General features: G+C 39.6%; 1 protein-coding gene across 1 annotated transcript in view; it reads left to right on the forward strand.

Moving 5' to 3' along the window:
- The window catches only part of FHDC1 (FH2 domain containing 1), a 74,951-nt gene extending 49,374 nt beyond the window's left edge, over positions 1-25,577 (forward strand). The window contains exons 6-12 of the mRNA XM_073605247.1: positions 1,234-1,334; positions 4,882-4,952; positions 5,050-5,157; positions 6,745-6,815; positions 12,068-12,185; positions 15,192-15,356; positions 18,550-25,577. Coding sequence (XP_073461348.1) covers positions 1,234-1,334; positions 4,882-4,952; positions 5,050-5,157; positions 6,745-6,815; positions 12,068-12,185; positions 15,192-15,356; positions 18,550-20,514 — 2,599 coding nt within the window. The 3' untranslated portion in view covers positions 20,515-25,577. The remainder of the gene's footprint in view (positions 1-1,233; positions 1,335-4,881; positions 4,953-5,049; positions 5,158-6,744; positions 6,816-12,067; positions 12,186-15,191; positions 15,357-18,549) is intronic.
- Positions 25,578-26,262: the final 685 nt, after the last annotated feature.

Here is a 26,262-nt window from a genome sequence, read left to right on the forward strand (position 1 = left end):
ATCTGAATGCCAATTGTTCAGAGAACATTTGACAGGCAGCAAGGAGGAGTTGTATCACCACCTCACTGCGTTCTTCAACCCCTTGAACCCCGCACTAGTGCACCACAATTGCATGCAGTTGCAGGGTGCTTGCAACAGGTGCTGAGAGATCTGCCCATCTGTTCCTAAATTGCCGGACCATTAGGACTTGTCACAATCATCCCCCTTCTTTGGCTTCTCTGATGTCTGTATTCCATGACATCAGAGTGGGCAGATAAGAAAATGTAAATTCTGATATCTGATCGTTAATTAGGTAGGCTAGCACTGGCTGGGAAAGCTGCAAATAAATAGTGATAACTGTTGTCAGGAGCTGCTTGGCAATGGCATCACCAGCCATGGTACTAAAGGCTGCTGGTGTTTTCTGATATTTATCACAAGTCTATGGGAAAGTGGTGGGCACATTATGACGACAGAAGTCCTAACACTTTGATGAGGGTTGCAAAAAACTGCAGCGTGAGGGGTGGGTATTGACCTCCTGCAGCATTGACACAATCGCCATCACAACTGCCAACTTCTGTGCATCCATCGTCTTCTTTCTTCAGACACTGATATTACATGCTGGCATTACAAGGGCACCACAGTGGCTTAGTGACAACACTTCTGCCTTGCAGCACTGGGGTCCTCCTGTTTAAATTCCGACCAGAACACTTTCTGCATGGACTTTGTATGTCTTGCCTGTTCTTCACATTTTAAAGACCAGCTGATGGGTTCATAGTTTCTGACTAAATTGGGTACACTGCCATGCATGTGAACACAGAAAAAAACATGAATAGAAGAAAGGGTAAGGAGTCTTATGGCGGAAGAGACATACAAATGTTCTACTACCCTGAATATATTTATGAGCATGTGCTGGTATAAGAAACCATAGCTTTCTATCTTTCCATCAGAGCAGCGGTATCTACATATTCAGAAAAGAGAGAGAGTATTTCAATAAAGCTCATAGTTGCATACAACTAAATAACTCAGTCAATGCAATTACAGAAGGATGGGCTCATATTGATTTATTACTAACCTCACACAGGATGACAGGAATTTGCTCACGTAGAAAAACTACTTAAACTTCATATTTTTTGAACATATCACTGCTCTGTTTAGTGCACCTCCTTTCTAATTAGCTTTTCGGTGCTTGTTTTGTAACCACTATTTGATCGTCATGCATTGTATGATTTTATTGTTCTTTTTGTTGTCCCCTAGTTATTCTCTGCGAATAGAAGCAATGGTGCTTAAAAAAGAATTTTCACCTTCCTATTCCTCTTTGAGTAAAAACATGATGGTTATCAGGCTGGCTACAAAAGGTGAGTGAATGAGTAACCTGGCAGAGACTTCGTTTTACTTCTTGTATATGAACTCATTGGATCATCATCTGCCAGTAAATGACCATAAACTGGACTATGCTGGATTTTTAGGTTCTATTTTCCAATACATTTGTTTGATGGTAACATGAAGATCTAGTGTGCATATGTGTGCGTGTTTTTCCATATGACCACTTGTGTCCCCCCACCCCCCGCAGTCCAGAAGTTTGGCTTGGATGCCAAATGATCAAGCACATCTGGCTATATCATGTTATTTGTTATTGTTGGGTCATGAGTCCAGCTTGTACATGATCACCATTTTCTTATAAATACAGTAGTCTCTGAATAATGCTGCTGGGATACCAGGGTATCGCAATCCATTGGTGTTTTTTTTTTTTTTCCAACCATTGTTAGAATATAGTGACTGCAGGGTAGGATGGCACTGCAACCTACATCTTTAGTCATGAGATACAGAATTTGAGATACAAGAAGCCAAGTGATTCAGCCCACCAGTTTAGCTTTGAGAGGTTGCACCCTTTTTGTCACCCTCTAAATAACCAGTCACTTAAAGCACTATATACCTGAAGTATTGCTTCAATGTTTGGGTGCCTGTTACCCGAGTATGTATTTTTAACTTTACTTTGTACAGTATCTTCTAAATATCTGGCTAGTCAGAAGGATCTAGTTCTTATTTGTAAATGTTAAAGCACACCCTTTGTACAAAGTGTCCATTAATTACAGCTCTGGGTGCTGCAACCTCTTTGGAAGGGATAATTTAGGATCATTGAAGGGGCCTGACCCACATTTTGTTAGGGTGTGTAATTTGGGAGGATAGACAAAAACTGAATCATTCTTCTGGTTATATAGGGTTACATGCTATAAATAAGTGTGGCATATATTTTATTTCTATAAACTTGACAATACAGTGTGTAAACCTTCTACAGACAAACTTAAAGTGGTTTTAAAGGTAGAAGGTTTTTTTTTGTTTTTTTTAAACCTTACTGCATTCTATGCAGTAAGGTTAAAAAAAAAACTTTCTGCAGGCAGCTCCCCCCTAAATACTTACCTTGGCCTAATCTCGACCAAGCGGTGCGTATGAGAGCAAAGCCCTCTCATTGGCTTAGATACAGCAGCGGGGGAGCCATTTGCTCCTGCTCCTGTCAATCACAGCTATTGACAAGGGAGCGGGGGTGTGGGCAAGCCCCGCTCTGTGTGTATTATGGACACCCAGGCTGGTGCTCAGGAGCAAGCATGCACAAGTGCTCCCATAGCAAGCGCTTGGGGGGAGGAGCCAGTAGTTCCGGCGGGGGGACACAAAAAGAGGAGGATCAGGGCTGCTCTGTGCATGCTTGTGTGTTTTTTTTTTTGTTTTTGTTTTTTTTTGTTTTTTCTTTAAAGTAGCCTTTACAATCACTTTAAAGTATGGCTTTCATTAGTAAGTTAGGTAGAAAGGTTTAATTTATTACAAATAATTCCCGAGCACTATGAGTTGGTTACAAAACACGGAACAGATGCTTACTTTGCTCTTTGAGGCATCCTTTCATCGGAATCATTCATATGTGTGTATAAATTTAGACTTTCTGTAAACAGCCTTTTTTTTTCTTTTTTTTATTCAAGAAGCAAACAGTCTGTACACCTTGAAAAGCAGCCTAAGCTGAGTACACACTATTCAATTTTTTTTTTTTTTCATTCAACCCTACGGTTTGATCGAAAAAAAACCCGTCATCTCCGGTCGGAGACACTGTAATAACACTGCGAGGTTAGTAGAGTGATCTCCCCCACTGAGCTGATATGTTCTGAAACACTCCAATCAGCGCTCTCCACCATTGGGAGAGCGCTGATTGGGAGTTGGTCGGATGCTGGTTTTCTAGCATGCACATCCGACAGAAGCCGGGCAGAATGTCTTAACTGACAAATGTCTCCTGACATTCTGCCCATGTATACGGGGCCTAAGGCTCCACCTGCTGATTCTAGTGGGGATGGAGAAGAGAATAATAAAAAAGAAAAAATCAGGATAGAAAAGGCTGCTTCCTATGTACATAGACAAATACAAAAAGAAAACTTTTTTTTTTTTTTTATTACATTGTCTTACAATAATATTTCTTGTTTTAAAACACTTTAAAGTGTTCTTTTAAATTTATTTTCAAGGAGCGTTAAAGTTGTATAGTTTTGCTTTTAGGAGTTGAGGCCATTGTGGACTCTTTGGGTTTAAACATTAATTACACACCTGATCTGATGAGTAATAACTTTACCTGACATTCATGACTATTATGAGAAGTGAAGTTGTAGAATTTTTATAGCCAAATTAAAGGCTTAAGACACTTAGAATTTTGATGACTGGAGAAAAATGAATGGTGAGGTGGACTCATCGGTTACAGCTGCAGTTGAAAGTACTCAAATTTTTTTTTTTTTTGTGAAAATGAAGTGTAATATACTCGTCTAATCCTGCTCTGTCAGCACACAGCTGGCACTGTTTGGACCTTCCTCAATGTAAGCGCTCAAAGTTCCAGGTATTCCTGTGTGTTCTGATATACACTTGCTTCTTGGGTTGATAAGTTCGGATCATGGCGCCCACCACTAGCCATCTCCTAATCTTCACTATGAACAAGTGCAGCTGCCCGACTTCGTAATGGCACAATAATGAAGCTTTAAAAATGAAAAGGGATAAGGCCAAGCTTATGCCCATGTGTGATCTGAAATTCCCTTTCTTCCTAGGATGTAAGTATATAGTAGCACTAGGGGTTTCTGGGTACCTAGGACCTGACTTGCAAGTCCTTGGGATCGTTCGTGCTGACCCTTGCTGGTTTAGGTTGGCATGGAAAACTTGCTTATGTACAAGGGTGTTGCTGAATGCTGCCTTTTCGTATTTCAGTGCAGAGCTGCTTAAACATGCTGTCAAGTATAGAATGCTGCAAAACTCTGCCTTTTCAATGCCAACCCATCTCGATAGAATTTGCCTCATTCACAGAAATTCAATGCAAAGCAGGCCAAAGAATTGTCATCCAAACTTGTCCATCTTAAAGGGCATGTATGAACTTAAAATTTATAGTTTATAGTTTTGTGAAAGAATAGTGAAATTATTCTCTTTTTGTTGTTTTTACAAGTGAGAGCTGTCATTAGAAATGTGATAGGAGATGATTAAATGTAAAATAATGCCATCCGTAGCTACAGCCTTGTAAAAAAGTTTTTTAGAGCATCCTTCTAAAAAAAAAAAAAAAAAAAAAAAGAAGAAAAAGCATTGTATTGCTCTTTCAATCATGAATAATAAGTAGAGGATATATTACAGTTACCATGGTAGTGAGAGGTATTCTATTACACAGGCTTGTACAGATGCATGTAGACAGAAGTGTTAGCCACTTCTAATACTACAGGGTTTGTGCTGTTCTTTAGTGGTGTATTTTAGGTGGGGTCACTGCACCATGCAATACACCATGGTTTACGTGTTTAGAGAAATGAGAATTTAATACATGTGGAAAATTAGATTTTGCATTTGCACCTTGTTCTGAGCATTCCATAGTAAATTGTGTGTGTTTGTTTTTTTTTTTTTCAGAGCTGATGTCATGTGAGCAGCTGCATTCCATTTTGTACTTGGTGCTGCAGGCTGGGAACATTATGAATGCGGTAAGGGTGAAGCCTCCTGCTGCACCTTACATCTCCCAACATCTCTTCTATTTACATATGTAGTTTAATGACTTTTTACATTTTCTTTGTTCTGCAGGGAGGTTATGCTGGAAATGCTGTTGGCTTTAAACTGTCATCATTGCTCAGGCTTGCAGACACAAAGGCAAATAAACCTGGAATGAATCTGTTACATTTTGTGGCTTTGGTATGTATACGCCATCTTCGTGTTTCTCTCTTAAACTCTTGTATATGGTTTTGCTGGGAGGCTGCTACTACCCACATGTTGTGCATCTTGCATAGCTCACAACTGTCCCTGATTTCAAGGGAGTGTCTCATTTGGAACACAGTCCCTCTGTCCCTCTTTCCTCCTCATTTTGTCCCTCTTTTTGGTCTGATCTATATAGTTGTATATAAAATGCACTTTTTATATTTCAAAAAGTGTTCCACAGTGCTAAATGTTTTATCCAAATTCTAAATTGCTGAATTTGTAAATTTAAAAAACCAGTATAAAGGAATAGTAGTGGTAAAAAAAAAAGCACTTGTGGGTTTAACCAATCATTTTTTGTATAATTCTCCTTTAAGGGGGCGTGGCAGGGTGTGTCCAATGCTGTCCAACATATTTTTGCAGGGTGTGTGTCCAACATATTTTTGCTAATAGGTGTTGCCATGTCAAAAAGTTGGGAGGTATGCATCTATACTGATGTGCACAATATTGAAAAGATACCACAAGTGCTGTATTAGGCCAAAGGCAAGAGGCAGCCATGGGGGGGGGGGTGCAAAATGTGCAGCAACCCTCAGAAATCACTTTTTACAATAGCCCATTTTTATAATCAAGTACATGTACATCCAAAACCTCTTCTTCTTCTCTTTTTTTTTTTTACTAGAATTATACTGGGGTAGATCCCCTTTCAGATATTTACTGCTATCCAGAGCTTACAGGAATTAAAGTGTTACTAAACTCACAACACTAAAGGCAGTCTGTATTTGCAGTAAAGCATGCTTGTTATACTTGCTGTGGAAGCTAAGGGGTTATTCCTGCGCATTGTGTAAAAAAAAAAAAAACGGGTTTTTTTTTTTTTTTTTGGGGGGGGGGGGGGGGGGGAGGGTGCATGCAATCAGCACTATCCAGTCAAAGGATCAGGGGTCATTCAGCCTCATAGGACAGTCAGGACAATGAAAACTCCCCCTACAAGCTTTAACCAGTGCTTGGCCAGACAGAAATTTATAAGACTTCCATTTACTGCTGATGAGAAAAGATATTTAGCATTTTTTTTTTTTTACTAAAATAATTGCATTTCCATGTCCTGTGTGCTGTGGGAGACCTGATATAGTGAATGCAGGGTCTTGGGTAAAGTATGGAATACTTAACACTTTTAAGGGAGTATCTGAAACAGACACAGACAGCAATACAAACGCTAAAACATGAATAAATGTAAAGCTTTATAACAGAGCACTAAACAGACCAGTAAAACCCTGACAGAGGCTTTTAGATTTCCTGGCTCTATGCATATTGTGAAAAAAATAAAACGTTTTGGCTGGGCAATAACTTTAAGATGGTTTCTGATTTGGTTGCTAATGCAAACTGGCCCTAGTGCTTTGCTACATGCACCCTGTCTAGAGTTGTTCCCAGAGCCCCAATTCTGCAAGGAAACCATTGTTACCACTGAGCCACCTGTGAGCATTCATAGGATATTGATGTATTTTAATGTTTCTGGTACTTCTAATAAACTACTTTTATTTGTGGCTTTAAAGCATTCGACAATGCCCTTAATATGATTTCTATTTATTCCAGGAAGCCCAGAAAAAAGACGCTGCTCTTTTGACCTTCTCGGAGAAGCTGCCGCATGTTAATGGTGCAGCCAGGTAATAACAGTACACAGAAATTACATTGATAAATTGTATTAAGTCAGAAAGTCCTTGCAGGGCCCAGCATTATTGGGGGTCCAATTTGGGAACCCATATTGATGTAGAGAACTCCGCACTGGGATATCTGACATGTCTATTTGTGCCGTATAAAGGTGGACGGGCCAAATGTCAGTCCCAGGGAAATTCTGTGTGTGATATTTTTATGCACTGAATACATCCTGTGAGCTGCTCTCACATGCTCTGTACATGGCAACATAGCCCTGGAGGAAATGAGATTTCTATTGTTTGTACATAAGGCAAAGCAAAATACCAGTCTCCTGTTTACCATGTGTGGTGACAGGCGTCAGCTGGAATAAAATCGGTGTGTAGTCCTTGTGTGCTAAAACGTGCACAAGAGAGTTCTTTCCAGGCACATGGGGACAGGCTGATTGTGCCCGTGACTTTGACACCTAAGAAGATCCAGGTTTGTTTCATGGCAATGTCTTGTTTATACTGTACACATAACCTTGCCTGAGACTAAACTCTGAGCAGTCATAGCTTCCCGCATTCATTTAAGGACGTATGAGCAGATGTGTATACATGCATTAAACCCCAACACAAAATCCCATTGTGGGGGTTATGTGTGTGCAGTTTGGACCCTTCTGTATTTTAGGAAATGTAACCCAGAAAATACTAAGCACCATTTTATGTTTTATATATCGGGGTATTTTAAAGGTGGTTATATACAATTCAGACAACAATCATTGCTCATGTGGTTCCATATTTTAGTCCCTTTTCTAAATTCAAAAAGTGACCTATAAGCCTAGCAAGTAACATGCATTTTATTCAGCACTTGCAACCATCAAGAACACTTGTTACCACCCCTAGAGAACAGATTTTCCATTAGTCTTTACATTGGGCCCTGAGCATTCTATGGCTACCAAATATAGAGAACTTCTTTTTAAAAAGTGCTTGTAGGCATTAGATGGCTCTGGTGTAGAATTTTACTTAGTGCCCATATGCTAGGCAGGTATTTTATTACATGTTGAGGACATGGACTTAGAAAATATGTCTGTAGCTGTCTTGCTTTTGAATGGCTAACTAGCTTTTATGAGATTTCTCCGTCAGTCTTTCATTCTAACTGGTGACAAGGTGAATTATGCTAGATGGGTTTATGTGTTTTGTTAAGCATACAATGTCACCTATACGTTACACTTCAAATTAATACTCGGCCTAGGTTCACACTACTGCGATGCAATGTGCTGCAAATTTGATCCTTTTTTTTTATCCTGTGTGAGGTGCGAATTTGCCTTGCGTTTTGAGGTGGACGGGTGAGGATTTACTGCTATTTTACCACGAGTTTCAGGAGGCAGACAGTGAACACTTCGCCGAGATGTGAACTGTGTGCTGCGAGTTTACTGCAAGTTCAATTGAAGCCTATGAAGATAAAATTTGCAGTGCACCATAGGAATTTGCATCGTTTGCACAGGACCCTTTTTTTTCTTGCAACGCATAGATGTGAACCAAATCTATAGCATACTATGCTTTCTACATGACCTGTGCATCTTTGTGTTCCTAAACACACAAACCCGCTGTAAATTTGCATCAGTGTGAACCTAGGCTGAGAACAGATCTTGGACAGTGTCCATCTGAGGATTTTACATTAATCCTTGCATATATGTAGTAAACACAGGGATTCTTGCTTGTATACTTTGCAGTACATCTCCAAGCTGGCCAATTGTGTCGGTGTGATCCCTCTCTGGCCATTTCACTCCATACTCTACAGTGCCAAATACGTAATTACTCCTAGCTTTTTTCCTAGCCTTTCCGCTGTACATTATTAATCTCCCTGCAGCAGCACCAGCCTGATCGAAAATGTTGCACATGTGCCTGGTTCATCTGTAGAGAATAATGGATGTCTTGTGTGCATATGCTGAGCTAGAGATGAATACTGCCATTGTTCTCTGTGTTCATCTTTACCTGGGTGCATCCATCAGATGGGAATACCTACCTGACTGAATCCTGTGCTTGGCCCAGAGCAGGCTGGGACAATAGAAAAATTCCATTATAAGTGAAAATGCTGAAGCGCTGCTATGTGTATAAAGACTAATAAGGTGAAACACAGAGCAGCTGCACTATTCAGATGATCTCAAACATGAAGGTATAAAATTTCCTAAACAATGGAGCGCTTGCTCTGTGTATAATGTGCATAAAGTGACATGTCCATAATTCAATCAAAAAATAGATGGTGACAATTTCAAACATAGAATATATAAAAAAATGTATATACCAAACTTATAGTCAAAATATATATGTATGTGTGTGTATATGTGTGTGTGTGTGTATGTATGTATATATATATATATATATATATATATATATATATATATATTAATAAAAGTGCTCCTACACAAAGTGTAATAGTCGATTTATTTAAACCGTGTCACCACTTCCACCACCAGGTGCAATGCCTGCTCACCTTCGGAGGCGACCGCCTTGGGTCATATACAGCTCTTAAAGACAAAATTTAAGATGGTCCATTCATTTCCTTAGGAGACCCCCTTGGGTCATGCAAAGCTCTAAATAATGTTTTAAAATTGGTCCAGCCGTCTTGAATGACTCGAGAACAGAAAAACAGCCTTTCACCGCGCAACAATGTAATTACATCAGGGCCATAGATAAAAACATATGGCAATATCCCATTCACATGTTACATCATCTTGTATATAGCTTGTATTATATAAGGCTACATATAAGGCGTCACAGATCACATGACTTTTTCAAGGGATAAGGAGCCTAGTGACGAGCGGGGTTTTAAGCACAAGCTTGTTTGCATGTTACCGTGGTGATGGGTGACTCATCGGATCATCGTGCCTTCCGTAAAGTAGCGGTAACTATCGATTTTGCATAAAAACAAACCACTTTAACACCAATTGAACCATGAGACTTGATTCTAAATATGCGAGCATATATTTTGTACATAGATGAACTATATAACTATAAGCTAATGTTAATAAATATATATACAGTGTGTGTGTGTGTGTATGTGTGTGTGTATATATATATATATATATATATATATATATATATATATATATATATATATATATATATATATATATATATATATATATATATATATATATATATATATATATACCCCTGCTGAGAATGCATCATAACAGATATGAGACATATAAAGGAAAATAATTAATATTATCTAAAAAAATCTACAATCTAAAACAAGGAAGGGGGGAATCAAAAAATCAATTTCAAATGAAATGTACTCTGAATTTTTGATCCCCTCCCCCCTTCCTTATTTTAGATTGTAGAGATTTTTTAGATAATTTTAGTTTCCTTTATATGTCTCATATTTTTTTATGATGCATTCTCAGCAGGGATATATATCTATCTATATTCTAACATTAGCTTATAATTATATAGTTCATCTATGTACAAAATATATGCACGCATATTTAGAATCAAGTCTCATGGTTCAATTGGTGTTTTAGCAAAGGGATTTTTTTTTTTTATGGTTTAAAGTTGTTTGTTTTTATGCAAAAGCGATAGTTCTCGGCATTTTACTGAAGTAAGGCATGATGATCCGATGAGTCACCCATCACCACGGTAACATGCAAACAGGCTTGTGCTTAAAACCCCGCTGCTCGTCACTAGACTCCTTTCCCTTGAAAAAGTCACGTGATCGGTGACACAACGTGCAGGGAGGAGTTGGTGACATGTTCATCCGGTGTCTCAGTTACATGGTTGTAACGGCGAGAAGGAGGGCAGTGTCTCCCTGATTAGCCTTACATATGACAAGCTATATACAAGATGATGTAACATGTGAATGGGATATCTCTATATGTTTTTATCTGTGGCCCTGATGTAATTGCGTGATGAACACAGATTAAATCGACTATTACACTTTGAGAAGGAGCACTTTTATTTAATATATCGACTATAATTTTGGTTTTATCATATTTTTAATATATTCTATGTTTTGAAATTGTCACTAGAATTTTAGAAACATTACATTGTATACATCTTTTTAGTAGACTTGCATTAGTAGTAGTACTTAAATCAAAGATACTGCTGATTTTTTTTTTTTTTTTTTTCCAAATGTATTATTGTCCTTAAAGTTGGGTTACCTGTGTTTTAATTTGAATGTATTTTTATTTTTTGCATCCTATGCTCGTGGTTATATTGCGTGTGTTTTTGTTTTTGTTTTTGTTTGTTTTTTTTTAAATAAAGTTAACGACGTTGCAATGGAACAGAGAGTCATTGTCTAATTTTGATTTCTCTGCATAAAGTTTTTCCTGTAGAATAAAGAGCAGAATTTAACCTCCTGGTGTCAGGCACTTGGCTTTCCCACATTTCTTGCTGGGGGCTGCTTTTACTTGTTACTATGACAGAGAAAGCAGGGTCAAAAGGCTGATTCATGCACAAAAGCCCAGCTTGTACGCTGGCAGTGAGCAAACCAGAGCCCTTCGAATAGTGAGGGAGTGTACGATGGCATGGTGAGAAGCATCAATCCCATTTCTCCCACACATCTGTTCTGTATGTATACAAGCCTCCACATTGTCTAGGCCTTGGCCATTGGTGACATTTTCCCCCTCCTTTCTTTATCACGGTTAGATGTTCAGAATCTGTTTTATACAGAACCCATTTATATCTATTACTATTTGCTAGAACCAGATGTGCCGAGTGGAGTCTGATGTCTCTTGTCTGAAATAACACAACATAGTTCTAACAGGAAGCAGACCTTATTCCATTATTTCACTAGTTATTAGTTACGGAAATATGTCAAGCAATTAGTGTTCTTACTGAATTGGTCCATTATGCTTGACTCCAGAAACAGGTGATGGGTCAGGAGACAGATAATGCTATAAATGATTTGGAAAGTTTTTGTTAAAAAGAAAAAAACGTCATTGCTCTTCTGATTGTACAACCACGGATGTGATTGGGTATCTGATGACGTTAGGCTTTTGTGCCAATTAATCTCTGCTGTCTGTAAGGTTTGTCATGTGAACGTTTTGCATTGTTGGGGAAAAAGCTCTGTGAGGTTACTTGCTTCCACCCAACTTATCTTACCTTTTGCTTTTGACAAGGAGGCAAGACTTTGAGATTCAGGTGTTTGATGTAATTAAATATTACAGATTTAATCTCGGGTACTGTGCTTTCAATTGTTATATCATTTTTGCATATACTGTATATCTAAAATTATATATATATTTTATTAATTTAATTTATTTATTTATTTATTTTTTAAGGTTATCTACAGAAAATATGGAAACGGAATTTCATTCACTCTCTACAAAAACAAAAAGCATTAAAGACCAAATCAAAAAGGACCCTGAACTGGTGCAACAAATGGAAGACTTTCTGCAGGTAATCAGTTGCATACACTTTAAGGCCTGGGCGCTGTCACATTTAATTGGAATTGAAACTGTAATGTTTAAAGCAGTATTAAACCCATAAGCAAACATTTATTATATTGCATCTGATCAATTCTTAGATGTGATGGTTGCAGTAGTTTTTTTTTCTTTTTTTTAGGCTTACGTTCTATTTTTCATCTGGTGATCAAGCCAGTAAGTCTGAACAAGCTCTTTTGCAGTTATAAGGATGAGACAAACCATTTAACACTGCCAGGGGTGCTTGCAATGATCAGATTTATTTATGTAAAACCTTTATCCCAAAAAAAAAAAAAAAAAATACTCTCTGCTTTAACTGCTTATAAAGTATTAGCTGGAGTTTGGCTTCAGTTTATTAGTGAATTTTAATCTGGTAGTATATCTATGAGGCCCCCTCAGACTAACAATGCAAACAGAGTGGAAAAATGGCTAAAAAAAAAAAAAAAAGAAGAAGAAGAAACTAATGGTTGGCAAACTGCAATATATTAGAATTTTGGTTTTAATACTGCTTTAAGAAGTTTCTTAACTAATGGCTTGCTCCATTCAAATGAGTGTAAGAAACATGCCCCTGCATTTATAGCTACAATGATAACTCCTTAACCACTTCAGCCCCAGAAGGATTTACCCCCTTCCTGACCAGAGCACTTTTTACAATTTGGCACTGTGTCGCTTTAACTGACAATTGCACGGTATGCGGCGTTGCACCCAAACAAAATTGACGTACATTTTTTCCCACAAATAGAGCTTTCTTTTTCTGGTATTTGATCACCTCTGCGGTTTTTATTTTTTTGCGCTATAAACAAAAAAAAAAGAGCGACAATTTTAAAAAAAGCAATATTGTTTACTTTTTGCTATAATAAATATCCCCCAAAAATATATAAAAAGCACATTTTATTTTTCAGTTTAGGTTGATATGTATTCTTCTACATATTTTTGGTAAAAAAAAAAAAATCACAATAAGCGTATGTTGATTGGTTTGCGCAAAAGTTCTAGCGTCTACAAAATAGGGGATAGATTTATAGAATTAAATCATTTTTTTTATTAGTAATGGCGGCGATCTAATATATATATATATATATTTTTTTTTTTTTTTTTTTTTTATCGTGACTGTGACATTATGGCGGACACTTTTGACGCCATTTTGGGACCATTGTCATTTATACAGCGATCAGTGCTATAAAAATGCACTGATTACTTAAATGGCAGGGAAGGGGTTAAACACTAGGGGGCGATCAAGGGTCCTAGGGAGGTGTTCTAACTGTGGGGGGGGGGGATGGGAGCAGTAGATCCCTGTCATGTCACTAGGCAGAATGGGGAAATGCCTTGTTTACAAAGGCATCTCCCCGTTCTTCCGCTCCATGACACGATAGCGGACACCCGGCAGACATCGAGTCCGTGGGACCCCGCGGGCACAGTCACGGAGCACGAGGAAGGTGCGCGCGTGCCTACAATGCCTCGATTTAAAGGGGACGTACCTGTACGCCCATTTGCCCAGCTGTGCCATTATGCCATCGTGCGCTGGTCGGCTAGTGGTTAAACACCTTAAAGCAGCCTTTTCAACACAGAGGATGCCTTGAAATAACTTTCCGGTCTCTGAGAACCCCCTGATAAAAGATGACTATATCTACAACTCGTGATCCATTTGTATGCTGGTCAGTGGGAGGAATGCTTCCTACACTTGTCATTGGGAAAAATTACCCCCTTACCTATAGCTAAATAGATCAATGGTGTCAGTGGGAAATTATCAAAAAGGCAGATATTGCTCATTGCAAGGGTTCCATGGAACCCTGGTTGAGAAACTCTGCCTTTTTAAAGCAGTGGTCATTAACCCTGTCCTCAGGGCCCACCAACAGGCCAGGTTTTATGTATTACCTTGGGGAGATGCGGACTAGAATACTGCAATCACTGAGAAGCAAATGATCTCACCTGTGATGTATTTCAGTTATCTTGCAAACCTGGCCTGTTAGTGGGCCCTGAGGACAGGGTTAATGACAGGGGCGTTGCTAGGTCTACAAAAGATCTGGGGCTAGAGCCCATAGCAGTGAAGTAAAGAAAGTCATACGCTTGGGCGGGCATACACATGTATATAATATACGTGTGTGTGATAGATTATATATATATATATATATATATATATATATATATATAATTTTATTACATATCTGAGTGTGGATCCCATGGTTTGTTGTTGATTGATTTGGTCCCCAGAGAGCCCCCCTTCTTGCATCGGGGTCCCCAGAGAGCCCCCCTACTTACTTCTGGGTCCCCAGAGAGTCCTTCCTTACATCAATCATCCTAGTCCTCTGGTCTTCCTGTTGGGTGCTGTGTTCTGCCCACAACCTAATCCTCTGGTCCCCCTGCAGAGTGTTGTGCTCTGCCCACCTAGTCCTCTGGTCTCTTCTGGTCTCCTTGCAGGCTGGAGGGAGAAGAACACACTCTCTTCTCTCCAGCTATCTTGCCACACTCAGACAGGTGGCAACCCTAGACTCGGGGCTATGGGCCCCAGATTCGGGGCTATAGCCCCAATAGCCACCCCCTAGAGACGCCACTGGTTAATGACCATGTTTTCTTTTAAGCTTTGGATAGAGGAGAGAAGGGTTAAAACTTCCATAAGGTCATCCTCTGTATTTGTCCTGCAGGAGGGATTTTCTTTCACTTGCACTCTTGAAGACGTAACTGGAAGTGAGAGGTACTCTCCCCAAAGTGAGGGGGAGTTCCCCATCCACAGTTGTCACCAGAACATTTTTCCCCATTGGAAGATTTTCCATCTCTAACTTTCATGACAACATTAAATGTTATTTCAACTACAACCAAACCCATACAGGCTATTTGAATGCTGTTTTTACAAGTGAGCATCACTTGCAGCAGTTTGTATGAAGATAATAAGCTTTTTAGAGCAACAACCTTAGTAGTGTCATTAAAAGTAGGCTTTTACACATCACTAGTAGTGTGCTTGGGTGGTATTAATATAATTATATTGCAGGTTGCAGTGAAGGAGCTGAAAGAACTGGACACAGAGAGAGTGGAGTTACAGAAAGAGGGTCACACCCTTATTGATTTCTTCTGTGAAGACAAAGAAACCATGAAACTTGATGAATGTTTCCAGATATTCCGGGATTTCTGTGACAAGTTCAACAAAGCAGTAAAGGTAAGGCAACTACCTTATCAACATTTAAATTGATAGAAGGTGCCATCTTTTATACTCCAGAATGGAGCTTAAGTAGGGTGGAAGCTGACACAGATGTACAGTATCTCACAAATGTGAGTACACCCCTCACAGTTTTGTAAATATTTTATTATATATTTTCATGCGACAACACTGAAGAAATGACACTTTGCTACAATGTAAAGTACCGTGGTGAGTGTACAGCTTGTATAACAAATTTGCTGTCCCCTTCAAAATAACTACACAGCCATTAATGTCTAAACAGCTGGAAACAAAAGTGAGTACACCCCTAAGTGAAAATGTCCAAATTGGGCCCGATTAGCCATTTTCCCTCCCCAGTGTCATGTGACTCATTAGCATTACCAGGTCTCATGTGTGAATGGGGATCAGATGTGTTAAATTTGGTGTCATCGCTCTCACTCATACTGGTCACTGGAAGTTCAACATGGCACCTCATGGCAAAGAACTCTCTGAGGACCCGACAAAAAGAATTATTGCTCTACATAAAGATGGCCTAGGCTATACAAGATTGCCAAGACCCTGAAACTGAGCTGCAGCACAGTGCCCTAGACCCTACAGCGGTTTAACAGGACAGGTTCCACTCAGAACAGACCTCGCCATGGTCTACCAAAGAAGTTTAGTGCACGTGCTCAGCGTCATATCCAGAGGTTGTCTTTGGGAAATAGACGTATGAGTGCTGCCAGCATTGCTGCAGAGGTTAAAGGGGTGGTGGGTCAGCCTGTCAGTGTTCAGATCATACGGCACACACTGCATCAAATTGGTCTACATGGCCATTGTCCCAGAAGGAAGCTTCTTCTAAAGATGATGCACAAGAAAGCCTGCAAACAGTTTGCTGAAGACAAGCAGATTAAGGACACGGATTACTGGAACCATGTCCTGTGATCTGATGAGATCCTTTAAAAACCTTTCCACCTTATCCCACACGGCGAGCTCGAACTTTCGACACTCCAGGAAAGGGCTTGCATCGTGGGTGTGTCTTACAAGGAGTCACATTATCTGAGTACCCCCCCCCCCCCCCCCCCCCCACACTGAGGTAGGGCACGGGAGCAAGAAACCGCACCTGCAATGGGTCATTCAGGAACAGCAATAAGAGTTACAGCATACTAATCCCATATGGTTAGTAGGATAGTATTTTAAAGTAAGTGTTTAAATAATTAAAAGAGTTAGTGGGAACTATAAATTCCCAATTGCCAGGAAAGGTCATTGCTAGCGATGTACATCCGACAAAATATACTATTTAATTTGGTAGCAAACACCAAAAAATTCATAAAGTTAATCGGTTGGGATGATGCCATCATGAAAAGTGAAAAAATATAAAAATATGAAAATGTTTTGATTTTGATTTTCACTGCACAATGTGGAAGTGAATGAGCATAAAAGCGGGATATGAAGTGATGATTGAAGCAAAGTGCAAAAACAATGTGAAGGTGAATGAGCATAACAGTGAGATGAAAAAAAAAAAAAGGGCGATTTGTGAAAAAGTTGAAAACGAAGTAAAAGGATACAACCAAGAAGAGTGAAACAATGTGATAAAGAAAATACATATAAGGCCTCATTCTCACGAGGCGGATCCGCTTCCACTGAGTCCGCCTCGGTCCGCCGGCTCAGCGGGAGATCTCTCTGTTAATCTCCGCTGAGCCGGCGGATGACAGGTCCCTCTCTGCTCACTGAGCGGGGAGGGGCTTGTCGAGCGCCCGCTGGTTTCTATGGAGAGATCGGACGAAAATGGACAGCATGTCTGTTTTCATCAGATCTCATCCCATCCGCCAGCGACGGATCTGAACGTAGAGGCATCCGTCTGCTTTTAGCGGATTGGACCGGGTCGCAGGGATAAACTGGTAAAGGATTCCTCAGCGCTTAGTTAGTGCCATGTAAGGAAGTTGAAAGATTTTTGACTGCTGGCCTGAAAGGCCGACATGTCTATAATAAAGAAATATAATTGGAAAAAGGAGTCGGTTAGTGACTGGAGATCTGCTGTATACAGCGGAATCTCACCCTCCAAACAGCCCCCAAGAGATGGTGGTTGATAATTTACCTGAAATACGGAAGACTCGCAAGCATATGACCGTCCTGGTGGGAAGCAGGGAATCAACTCAGGATCTCCCTCCATTACCCTGATATTTAAATAATGCTGATTGACTCCCTAATGACCTGCAGGTGCCTGTGCTTCCCTCCCCCCCACCACTGGGGGGGGGGTAACGGCGCAATGGTGGCGCTCCACGTGTGGCTCCCCCAGCGTTCCGACAGAGGTCTCAGCGTTCGCTGTCTCCCCCATCGCAATTGCGTGACCCTAGTGACGTCACGCGCACGTACGGAATTCCGCGCATGCGCGTTAGTACTGAGTCCAGGGAAAATTCGGAATGCTGCCGGCAAGGAGAAATTAACCTCCAGGCGGCCAGATAGGCACTGCCACCTAGTGGAAATTATGGGGGAGCACAGGGAAAATAGTGGTGGCCTCATAAAATATTGACACTTTGGGCCCAATTTGGACCTTTTCACTTAGGGGTGTACTCACTTTTATTGCCAGGGGTTTAGACATTAATGGCTGTGTGTTGAGTTATTTTGAGGGGACAGCACATTTACACTGTTATACAAGCTGTACACTCACTACTTTACTTTTTCAGCAAAGTGTAATTTCTTCAGTGTTGTCACATGAAAAGATATAATAAAATATGTACAAAAATGTGAGGGGTGTACACTCACTTTTGTGAGATTGTGTGTGTGTGTGTGTGTGTGTGTATGTATGTATGTGTGTGTATATATATGTAATGTATGTATGTGTGTGTATATATATGTAATGTTGAATTATGTACTTTTTTTGTTTTTTTTATATTCTTTGTCTCTTGTGGCAGGATTTGGTTACCCAAGTCCTTAAGTATTTTAGCTGGAGATTCTTTTGGCATCCATCAGTTGAGCCTTTTGATAGAATTGGTCAACATTAATTAGCTGTTGGATGTCATGTGATGGTCTCAGGGCTTCGATTTTCTTGATAGAGAGCAGACAGGGTTTTGGCGCCAAGTATGGCCATTATATATGCTTGTGGATTTTTATTGTCTAGGGTATTGCCAATGTTCCACTAAATGTGATCTTTTATAAGCCCTGCATAGTTGCGTATGTGTTCTAATCTGTTTTGCTTGGTTTTTTTTTCACTTAGGAGAATAGGGAGAGAGAATTACAAGACATTCGCCAGAAGCAGAGACTGAAGGAACTGGAGCTAAAACGTCAGTCTTGGGTCTGCGTAGAGGCTAGAGGTTTTGGAAGGAGTAGCAGTGAAAATGATGTGGAGCTGCTGACAAAGAAGGGACTGGAGGAGTTTTTACTTCAGAGGCCCCAAAGTCCACTGAGTAGAAACTCTAGCACAAGGCGTTCTCGGCACTCATTAGGTGTAACAGCAGACAGAGAACTTCTGATGTACTTGGAAACCCCTCAGGATGATCAGTTAAACAAATGCAATAGTCTTCCCAGAACTCACACTCGACAGTCAAGACCAACAATTGCATGGATGAAAGACAAAAACGAAGAGGACAATGTGCACTTAAATAAAAATGAAGCCATTCAAAGTTCCTCACCTTTGCCTAAGGTTCATATTAGTACTTTTGGAGATGACCACACTGCTATAGCAAATAAAAAGAACAATCAGACCAATATAGACCGCAACAACAACCAGCCACAAAACTTCCAAGACTATGAAGATGCTTCAGTCAAAAAGACCCCTTTAAGCCCATTAGCAGTCAGTATTCAGGAACGGGAACTAGTTAAAAAGTTACAAAAATTTGATCTTCAAGGATCTGTGCATGAAAATACAGAAGATGTTTGCGTTACGGATTTGGAGACGTTTGAAGAATTAGGTATTCATTCCCTTAGCCTTGCAAACAAACTTCTTCCACCATCCAAAAATACCAAAGACGCACCCTCGAGTATATATGATGAGGACATCAGTATGACTGAAGAATATTCAAACAGTACAAGCACTCCTGTGTCGCAAAATACATGTACTTCTGAAAAAGAGCATGGAACAATTTTCTATGTTGAAGATACTACTGAAGACTCCTTATCTTTGGATCATTCTGAAGCACAAAGTGTAAACTGTAAGAAGGGAGACACATCAGTTGCAATGGAAACTAAAAGTGAAAAAGTGAACATATCTGCCGATCGGCACAAAAATGTGGACTGTAGCACTGGAGATGCTGGCAGTACTAAGGAAAATACAATAAAAAGTAAAGATCACAAAAGACAGAACTCTGTGAAAGAGAGAACCTCAAGCTTCTCAAAATCAAATGCAGCTCGTTCAAATACTGCTACAACAAAACCTGTGCGCATGTTGAATGAGTCTGAGCATGAGACAATGCGGAAGGTTGTCCCCATTTCTAAGGCTACCAAGTCGGGAAGTATAAAACGTACAGAGCTCAGAAGCTCAGTGCGAGATGAAGGGAAATCAGATGAACTAAAACAGACTTTTCGGCACTCCCTTAGAGCGAAAAATGATAATGTCCCAAGGAATTCCCCAATAACCAGTCCAACGGCTGAAGAACCAAAGCTACAAAGAGGTTCAAGTTTTATAGCTAACACTTCACGTTTTCAAAGGGACCAAATTCAGCGCAAAAGTTCTGTAAAAAAACCAGCAGCAAAACCAGTTAGGAATATTGCTAAACCAAAGCCTGATGAAACCAAGATATGCAGGACATCTCCAAAGGAATCAAATTCTACTGAAACCAGCAAACCACAACCAACCACACCTTTACCCAGCCCCAAAACCTTGCCCTCTACACCAAGCTTTGCTAGAAACACTGTTGCGTCATCCTCAAGGCGTGCAACCCCAGAACAGTCCTCTCCAACCACAGGAAAGACATCAACAATAATTAGATCGTCATCAATACGTCAGTCTAAAGGAAAGTCTGAACCATTAACTAGGGATGCAAACACAAGGGAAAATGGAAGAGTGAATACATTTAATAGGACTGGTAGTATGAGGACACCTGGGAAAGGGATGATTGCTGTTGGAAACGGCACACCTGAGACAGTTCAGAAAGAGAAGGGCATTGTTGAGAAGCCATCTGTGAAACTTAAAGATACAGGCAAAGCTACCCTTGGTAAAATACTTAAACCTCTGCTAAAGTAGATGCTTAATTTAAAGTTCCCATTACTAACATGACAACCCAATCTGGGAGAGTTGGTAAAGACAATTTTCAGTTCAATTTTGACGAGCTGCGCACATTAGTCGTAGCAATTTTAATATTAGGAAGAACATGGTGAATGTTGGTACATCTAGGAACTCCTGTGTGGCAAACGAATTTGACAGCCTCATGAAGGAATTTGTGCTGAATGTAATCTGATATTTGTGGAGCGCCACTTCATGGATACTTTTTACAGGTTGCGGTAATTGGAAAGCTCTACTTTCAAAGATGATTGCTCAGCTGTAAAACAGAACTCTGGTTAGTGTTTGACCTCCAAAGGTACAAATTATTCACTGACTTTGTATGGTTGGCTGCTTAAAGCTAATGGTATACTTGATCATACTGCCACTGGCATGGATATTCCAAAGACTCTGCTGGGAAGAGTCTTTTGCTTTACTGGATGATAAAATGTCTGGCACAGGTGTGTTTCACAACCTCTCAAGGAAGCACACAAAAGCATGAATCATTGACGACAATGTTGCGTTCACGTACAATGGTATCCAGTTACAAGTGTACAAAAGTGCCATGTATTTATTTTCCATTTGAAAGGTGTTACTGTACTATATTTAAATGCTAAATCTTATTTGAGAGCACTTCAACTATTCAATGTTTCCATTGTGATTGTTCTTTGTTTTATTAACATGTGAATCCTGCTGCTAGGCTTCTGTCCTGTAAGTTTTGATCGGGGGAAAAAAAAAAAAAAGAACTCTGTTCTTCGTATTTCTTATACTGTTGGCCAAACACAGTGGAGATCACGTGTAATGGATAATAATAATTTTCTCCTAGAATTCTGCAACTGCACTCAGTGTAAGCCAGCCCAGAAATGTTAACACAAATACGTCATAACTCTTCTTGTGTAGATGAAAGGTCTATGTAGCAAGTGCTACTTTTAGAACTGTACAGTTTTTGTTTACCATGAAAGAGTACAAGTTATTAAAAAAATTTACAAAGTTGGTAAAATGAACGTAAAAAAATCCATCGACTCTCAGCAACCTGTCAGGTTTAAAGCCGAGACAGTATTTTTTTTTTCTATCATGTTCAAGGGTTGGAACTTTGAATTTTTATTGCTTTGTTTGTATGTCTGCTGGGAAGAGATTCCATTACTTCCTGTTCAAGTGACGGGGAATCAGAAGGACAGGAAGTGAAGGAAAATCTCTCCAGAAGGAAAGAACACCACATCAATTTTATAGTAGTAGTGAAAGGACAGAACCTCTGTGAGGTTTAATTTATTGTCTGTGACTGACCCCATGACCTCTGTTATAATTTTTTTTTGTCCTGTTGACACTGGAATATAAAGCCAAAGTAAATGCCTCCAGTGGTGTCGGACAGCAATAGAAACCTGGTTCCAACCCTTACCTACCCCATTCAAATAGTGGAGTTTGTACTTTAACATTATAGAAGTCATAACAGATGGCTCAGACTGTTCCAAATTGGTTGCAAAAGGGTTCCATACAATTTGCATATTGCTTTTTTAAATATTTTTTATGGCATGTTAATTATGTAGCACAATGTGTGAATTGTCCAATGGACCAAATCTTTATCTAGGTTGAGAGGATCTTTGAAGATCTCTTTGTACCTGAAATAGATTTTGGCCACTCATAAATCTTATTATTATAACCACTATGGGATTCTTTGAAATTGATGGTGCTTTTGTTATGCAGCTGATTCAGACTTCTGTATATGCTTTGCCTTATTTGACAAGTACTTTATGGTACACTTAAGCATTTGGAGTCTTATCCTTGGATACTAGTAAACAGTAGTGGCCAAGTAGAAAAAAAAATTGCCATTGATACGGCTGTAAAGCCTTATAGCATCCTCCTAAAACTGGACTGACACCACTAGTGTGTATTAAGTTAGGGGTTGTAGATTCTTTTCTTCTTAGAAAATACAAATATTAAACACTACTTTTATTTGAAGAGAAGGGTGACTAACTTTCTTCTCTTCAGACTCTTACTTGTTGCCTTATGTCTGCTGCTTTCTGACTATAGATTTTGGTAATAAAATAGACCTTTTTCTTATTATACAAAAACAGGTCAAAGACTTACTGGAAAACATGATCATTACCTTGACGTTATGTAGAGCATTATTAATGCAGCCTGCAGGGTCTTGATTCAGGGATCCAACGTACTTAAAAGAATCATAGGTCAAAGTTTTTGTTTTGTTTTTTCTTTTTTTTTTTTTTTGTTTTTCATTGTTATCCTAGACCCGTGTATCTACCTGGAATTGTGAAAGGACAAAGTCATCCCTTATGCCGTGTACACACGACCGGACTTTACGACCGAACTGGTCTGACAGAACGAATCCGTCGGACAATTCGATACTGTGTCGATTGAAAAATCCGTTCCTCTGTATGCTAGTCCGGTGGACAAAAAAGAACGCAAGGGCAGCTATTGGCTATGAACTTCCTTATTCTAGTCCGGTCATGCATCATCACGTTCGACACATTCGGACTTTGGTGTGATCGTGTGTAGACAAGTCAGTTTCGTTGGACCTCTGTCGGATCTCCGTCAAAGTCCTTCGGAGTTCAGTCCGACCAAAAGTCCGGTCGCGTGTACACGGCATTAGACCCACAGACGAGCAGATCTATCTATCATAGAATATAATGGGCTGAAAGCGATACCTATCACAAGTGCAGGAACATTTGCCTATTCATGAAATCGACATCTGGCAGACTTGTGTAGTAACAGGAGATCAGAAGACTGATCCTTTATCTGTAATACAGAGTGTAATGGCCCGTACAAACGATCCAAAAATTGGATGCAAAATACCGCTTTAAACGCGATCGTCCGATAATTGGATCGTTGGTACAGAGCTTTCGAGAGCCGATCACGACAATTCATCTGATATTGTTCGATCGGACAAGCACGAAAATTTTCCTCTTACGATACCAGATTGTACAATTTTCATTTGTCAGTACAGTTGTCCGAAAATACAATACAAATGCATTACAACACATGACATCACTTCCGATATTTTTATTTTTTCTTTCTGTCATACGAGAATTTTCGTGACTTTAGTAACCTATTCAATTTCTACTTGCGACTGTTAAGCGAAAAAAGTGTGGCGATCTGTCCGATTTTCGGATCGTGTGTACGGGCCATTAATGCGCACTTCCAGCATTCACTCACACAGACTATTAAAGTGTGCAGAAAGATGGGCGTGAGGTGCTAGAAACAGATTTTTAACCTGTAACAAGGAAGTGTGAGTAATGCCAAATAGCTTGAATTCAGCGGATCTCCACAAGGCAGGAGGTCCCCTAAAAAAAAAACAGCGATCACTCAAATTGAGACGTTCACATGAAAAAGAGTTCCAAATGATTTCTTGAATGAATCATTTTGTTGTCATTTACATGTAACAGGCCGGCAAGAACTGCCTATGCATTTCGGCTGCAAAAATACCCCTTCATTAGGGTTTCCACATGGTCTACATGTGGAAACCCTATCTCCTGAACATAGCTCTCCAACAGGAGAAAGAATTGATGTGCAATTGTGCCTGCCTGTATGGTTGGGGCTGCAATCACTCGGCTATAGGGGCAGGAGCAATTGCTCATAAAGTCTATCTCTTAGTTATATCCAGGAGATTTTGCTCTGAGTCCAATAGATATTGTTTTGCCGCATTGTCCAAGTCCTAATGAAAGGGAATTTGTAACCTGCAAAATGCATTGACAATCTTTGCTATCCTGTTGTCCTTTTGTAATAAACAATAAAGTATTTTGGACTCTGGAGATGGTCGCTTGGGATTGTTTGCTGCTCTTCTTTTTTTCCTGTTTTCACAGTTACTGTGCACAGGCCAATAAGATTAATGTAAATGGGGGCTACCTGTGGTCCCTTAAAGAAAACCTGTCAAGAGAAAAAAAAATGGGGGGCTGCCACTGCTGACTTCTGAAAATACTGTCTGCCGGCCAGTTTCTGGTTTCAGTACTTTCCGAATCAATGTTCTGGAATACATGTGGATCAGGAATTCGGCCTTTCTTTGACTTTTCTGATATGCATACTTGTTCCAGGTCATTTTCTCTGAAAATACCGCAGTCTGAGAAAGGCAAATAGAATTTTGATGAGGTTTTTAAGAGCAACCCTGTTTTAAGTGCAGTTGAAGCATAGATGAGCTAGTGTGACACTTTAATGGAAGTGTTTCTATGCAGTTCTGCTAAGCATAGTCTTTTTTTTTTTTTTTTTTTTCCAGACCTCAGGCACTCCAAGTCATTTGAACTTTGTTTACCCATAGACATTACATTGTTACAAATCTACTGGTTATGGTAGGATTGAGAAATGATCTTTGCCCGGGCATTCTGTGACTTCTACAGAGCCCAATGGTCAATGCATCCTGTAGGGAAAAATCAATTGACTAGGTTAGGATAGGACTAAATAGGCATCATTTGGGTCATTCAAGCATGTGTGATATTTCATTCATGTTTCTTGGATAGAGCCTTATTGGTCCTTGCACAGTGAAAATATATACCCTGCTACAAAGTATCTATCTCTAACCTCCTCCACCTCACTGATGTGATCTGGAGCCCTTTGGGCTCAGAACTGCAGATTTTTCCATAAAATACTTTTTAATATAGGCAGATCATTCTCGTTGCTTGATTGATTTCATCAGTGCTTTATATATGTTGCCAATGCAATGTGTAATGCTTTGCAAGTGTGGTGATCAGACAAATATCCTCTATGTAGTTTGTTAAATGAGAATGTTGTTGAAAGTAAAACATACAGGTCAGAGTTTTTTTTTTTTTTTCTTCTTCCTGTCCTTGTCTCATTCATGAACTGTATATGAAAACAGATACTCGGGGGCAGGATGCACAGCATTATTTGGTGTCTTACGGTTTGTCGGTGCTCTCATTTGTACGTTTAACTACCGATTCCGACTATAAGTTTATTTAAATGTGTTTAATATTGTAAATTTGTATACTAGAAGGTACAATGTACATAGGCAATATATATATATATTTAAAGGACCTTTACATATTTCAGAATAGTTTGCTAATAAATCTTTCAACTGACAAATACAAGGTCTATTGTGTTTTATTTAAAACGGTGGTAGTTTGCTAAATTACACAATTTAAGAAATTTTGTGTAATCATTTACCAAATTAAGCTCAGCTTTGTTTGTGAAAGCTTTTGGAACAAGAAACTTTCTTGATGCCACAGGAAGATCTGGTTGGAGCGCAGGGGGCATTTGCTTCCTGGGCCATTACTAATACATATTGGGCTGCAGACAATGGGACCTCAATCAGAGCAGGGTAGAGTGGGTATTTTGTAGACCTCTATTCTCTGCTCAGAACTGTGATCACAACATCTGGCAAAGGGAAGTCTTCAAGTATCAATTTCCTTACCTTTGCAGCTCTGATATGCTGTGACTGCATTCTGAGGAATTGAAAGATGTGTAAGGATGTGTCACAACAAGTCATACCCTTTTAGAAACCCTTTTCACCATGGCCACCAATCACCATGGCACCACAGCACACTATGGGGTTGATTTACTAAAGGCAAGTAGACTGCACATTGCACTTGCAGTTGCTGCAGAGCTTAGTAAATAAGATGAAACTCTGCTGACTTCCATCATCCGATTTGTGGGCAAGCATTTTTCATGCATTTGATTTGGGTATTCTTTGTAGAATGAAGCAGTACCTCATTTACTAAGCTCTGGAGCAACTGTACTTGCAGAGTACACAGTCTGTTTGCCTTTAGTAAGTCA

This window comes from Aquarana catesbeiana, linkage group LG01 (assembly GCF_042186555.1).
Source record: "Aquarana catesbeiana isolate 2022-GZ linkage group LG01, ASM4218655v1, whole genome shotgun sequence".
NCBI classification, from domain to species: domain Eukaryota; kingdom Metazoa; phylum Chordata; class Amphibia; order Anura; family Ranidae; genus Aquarana; species Aquarana catesbeiana.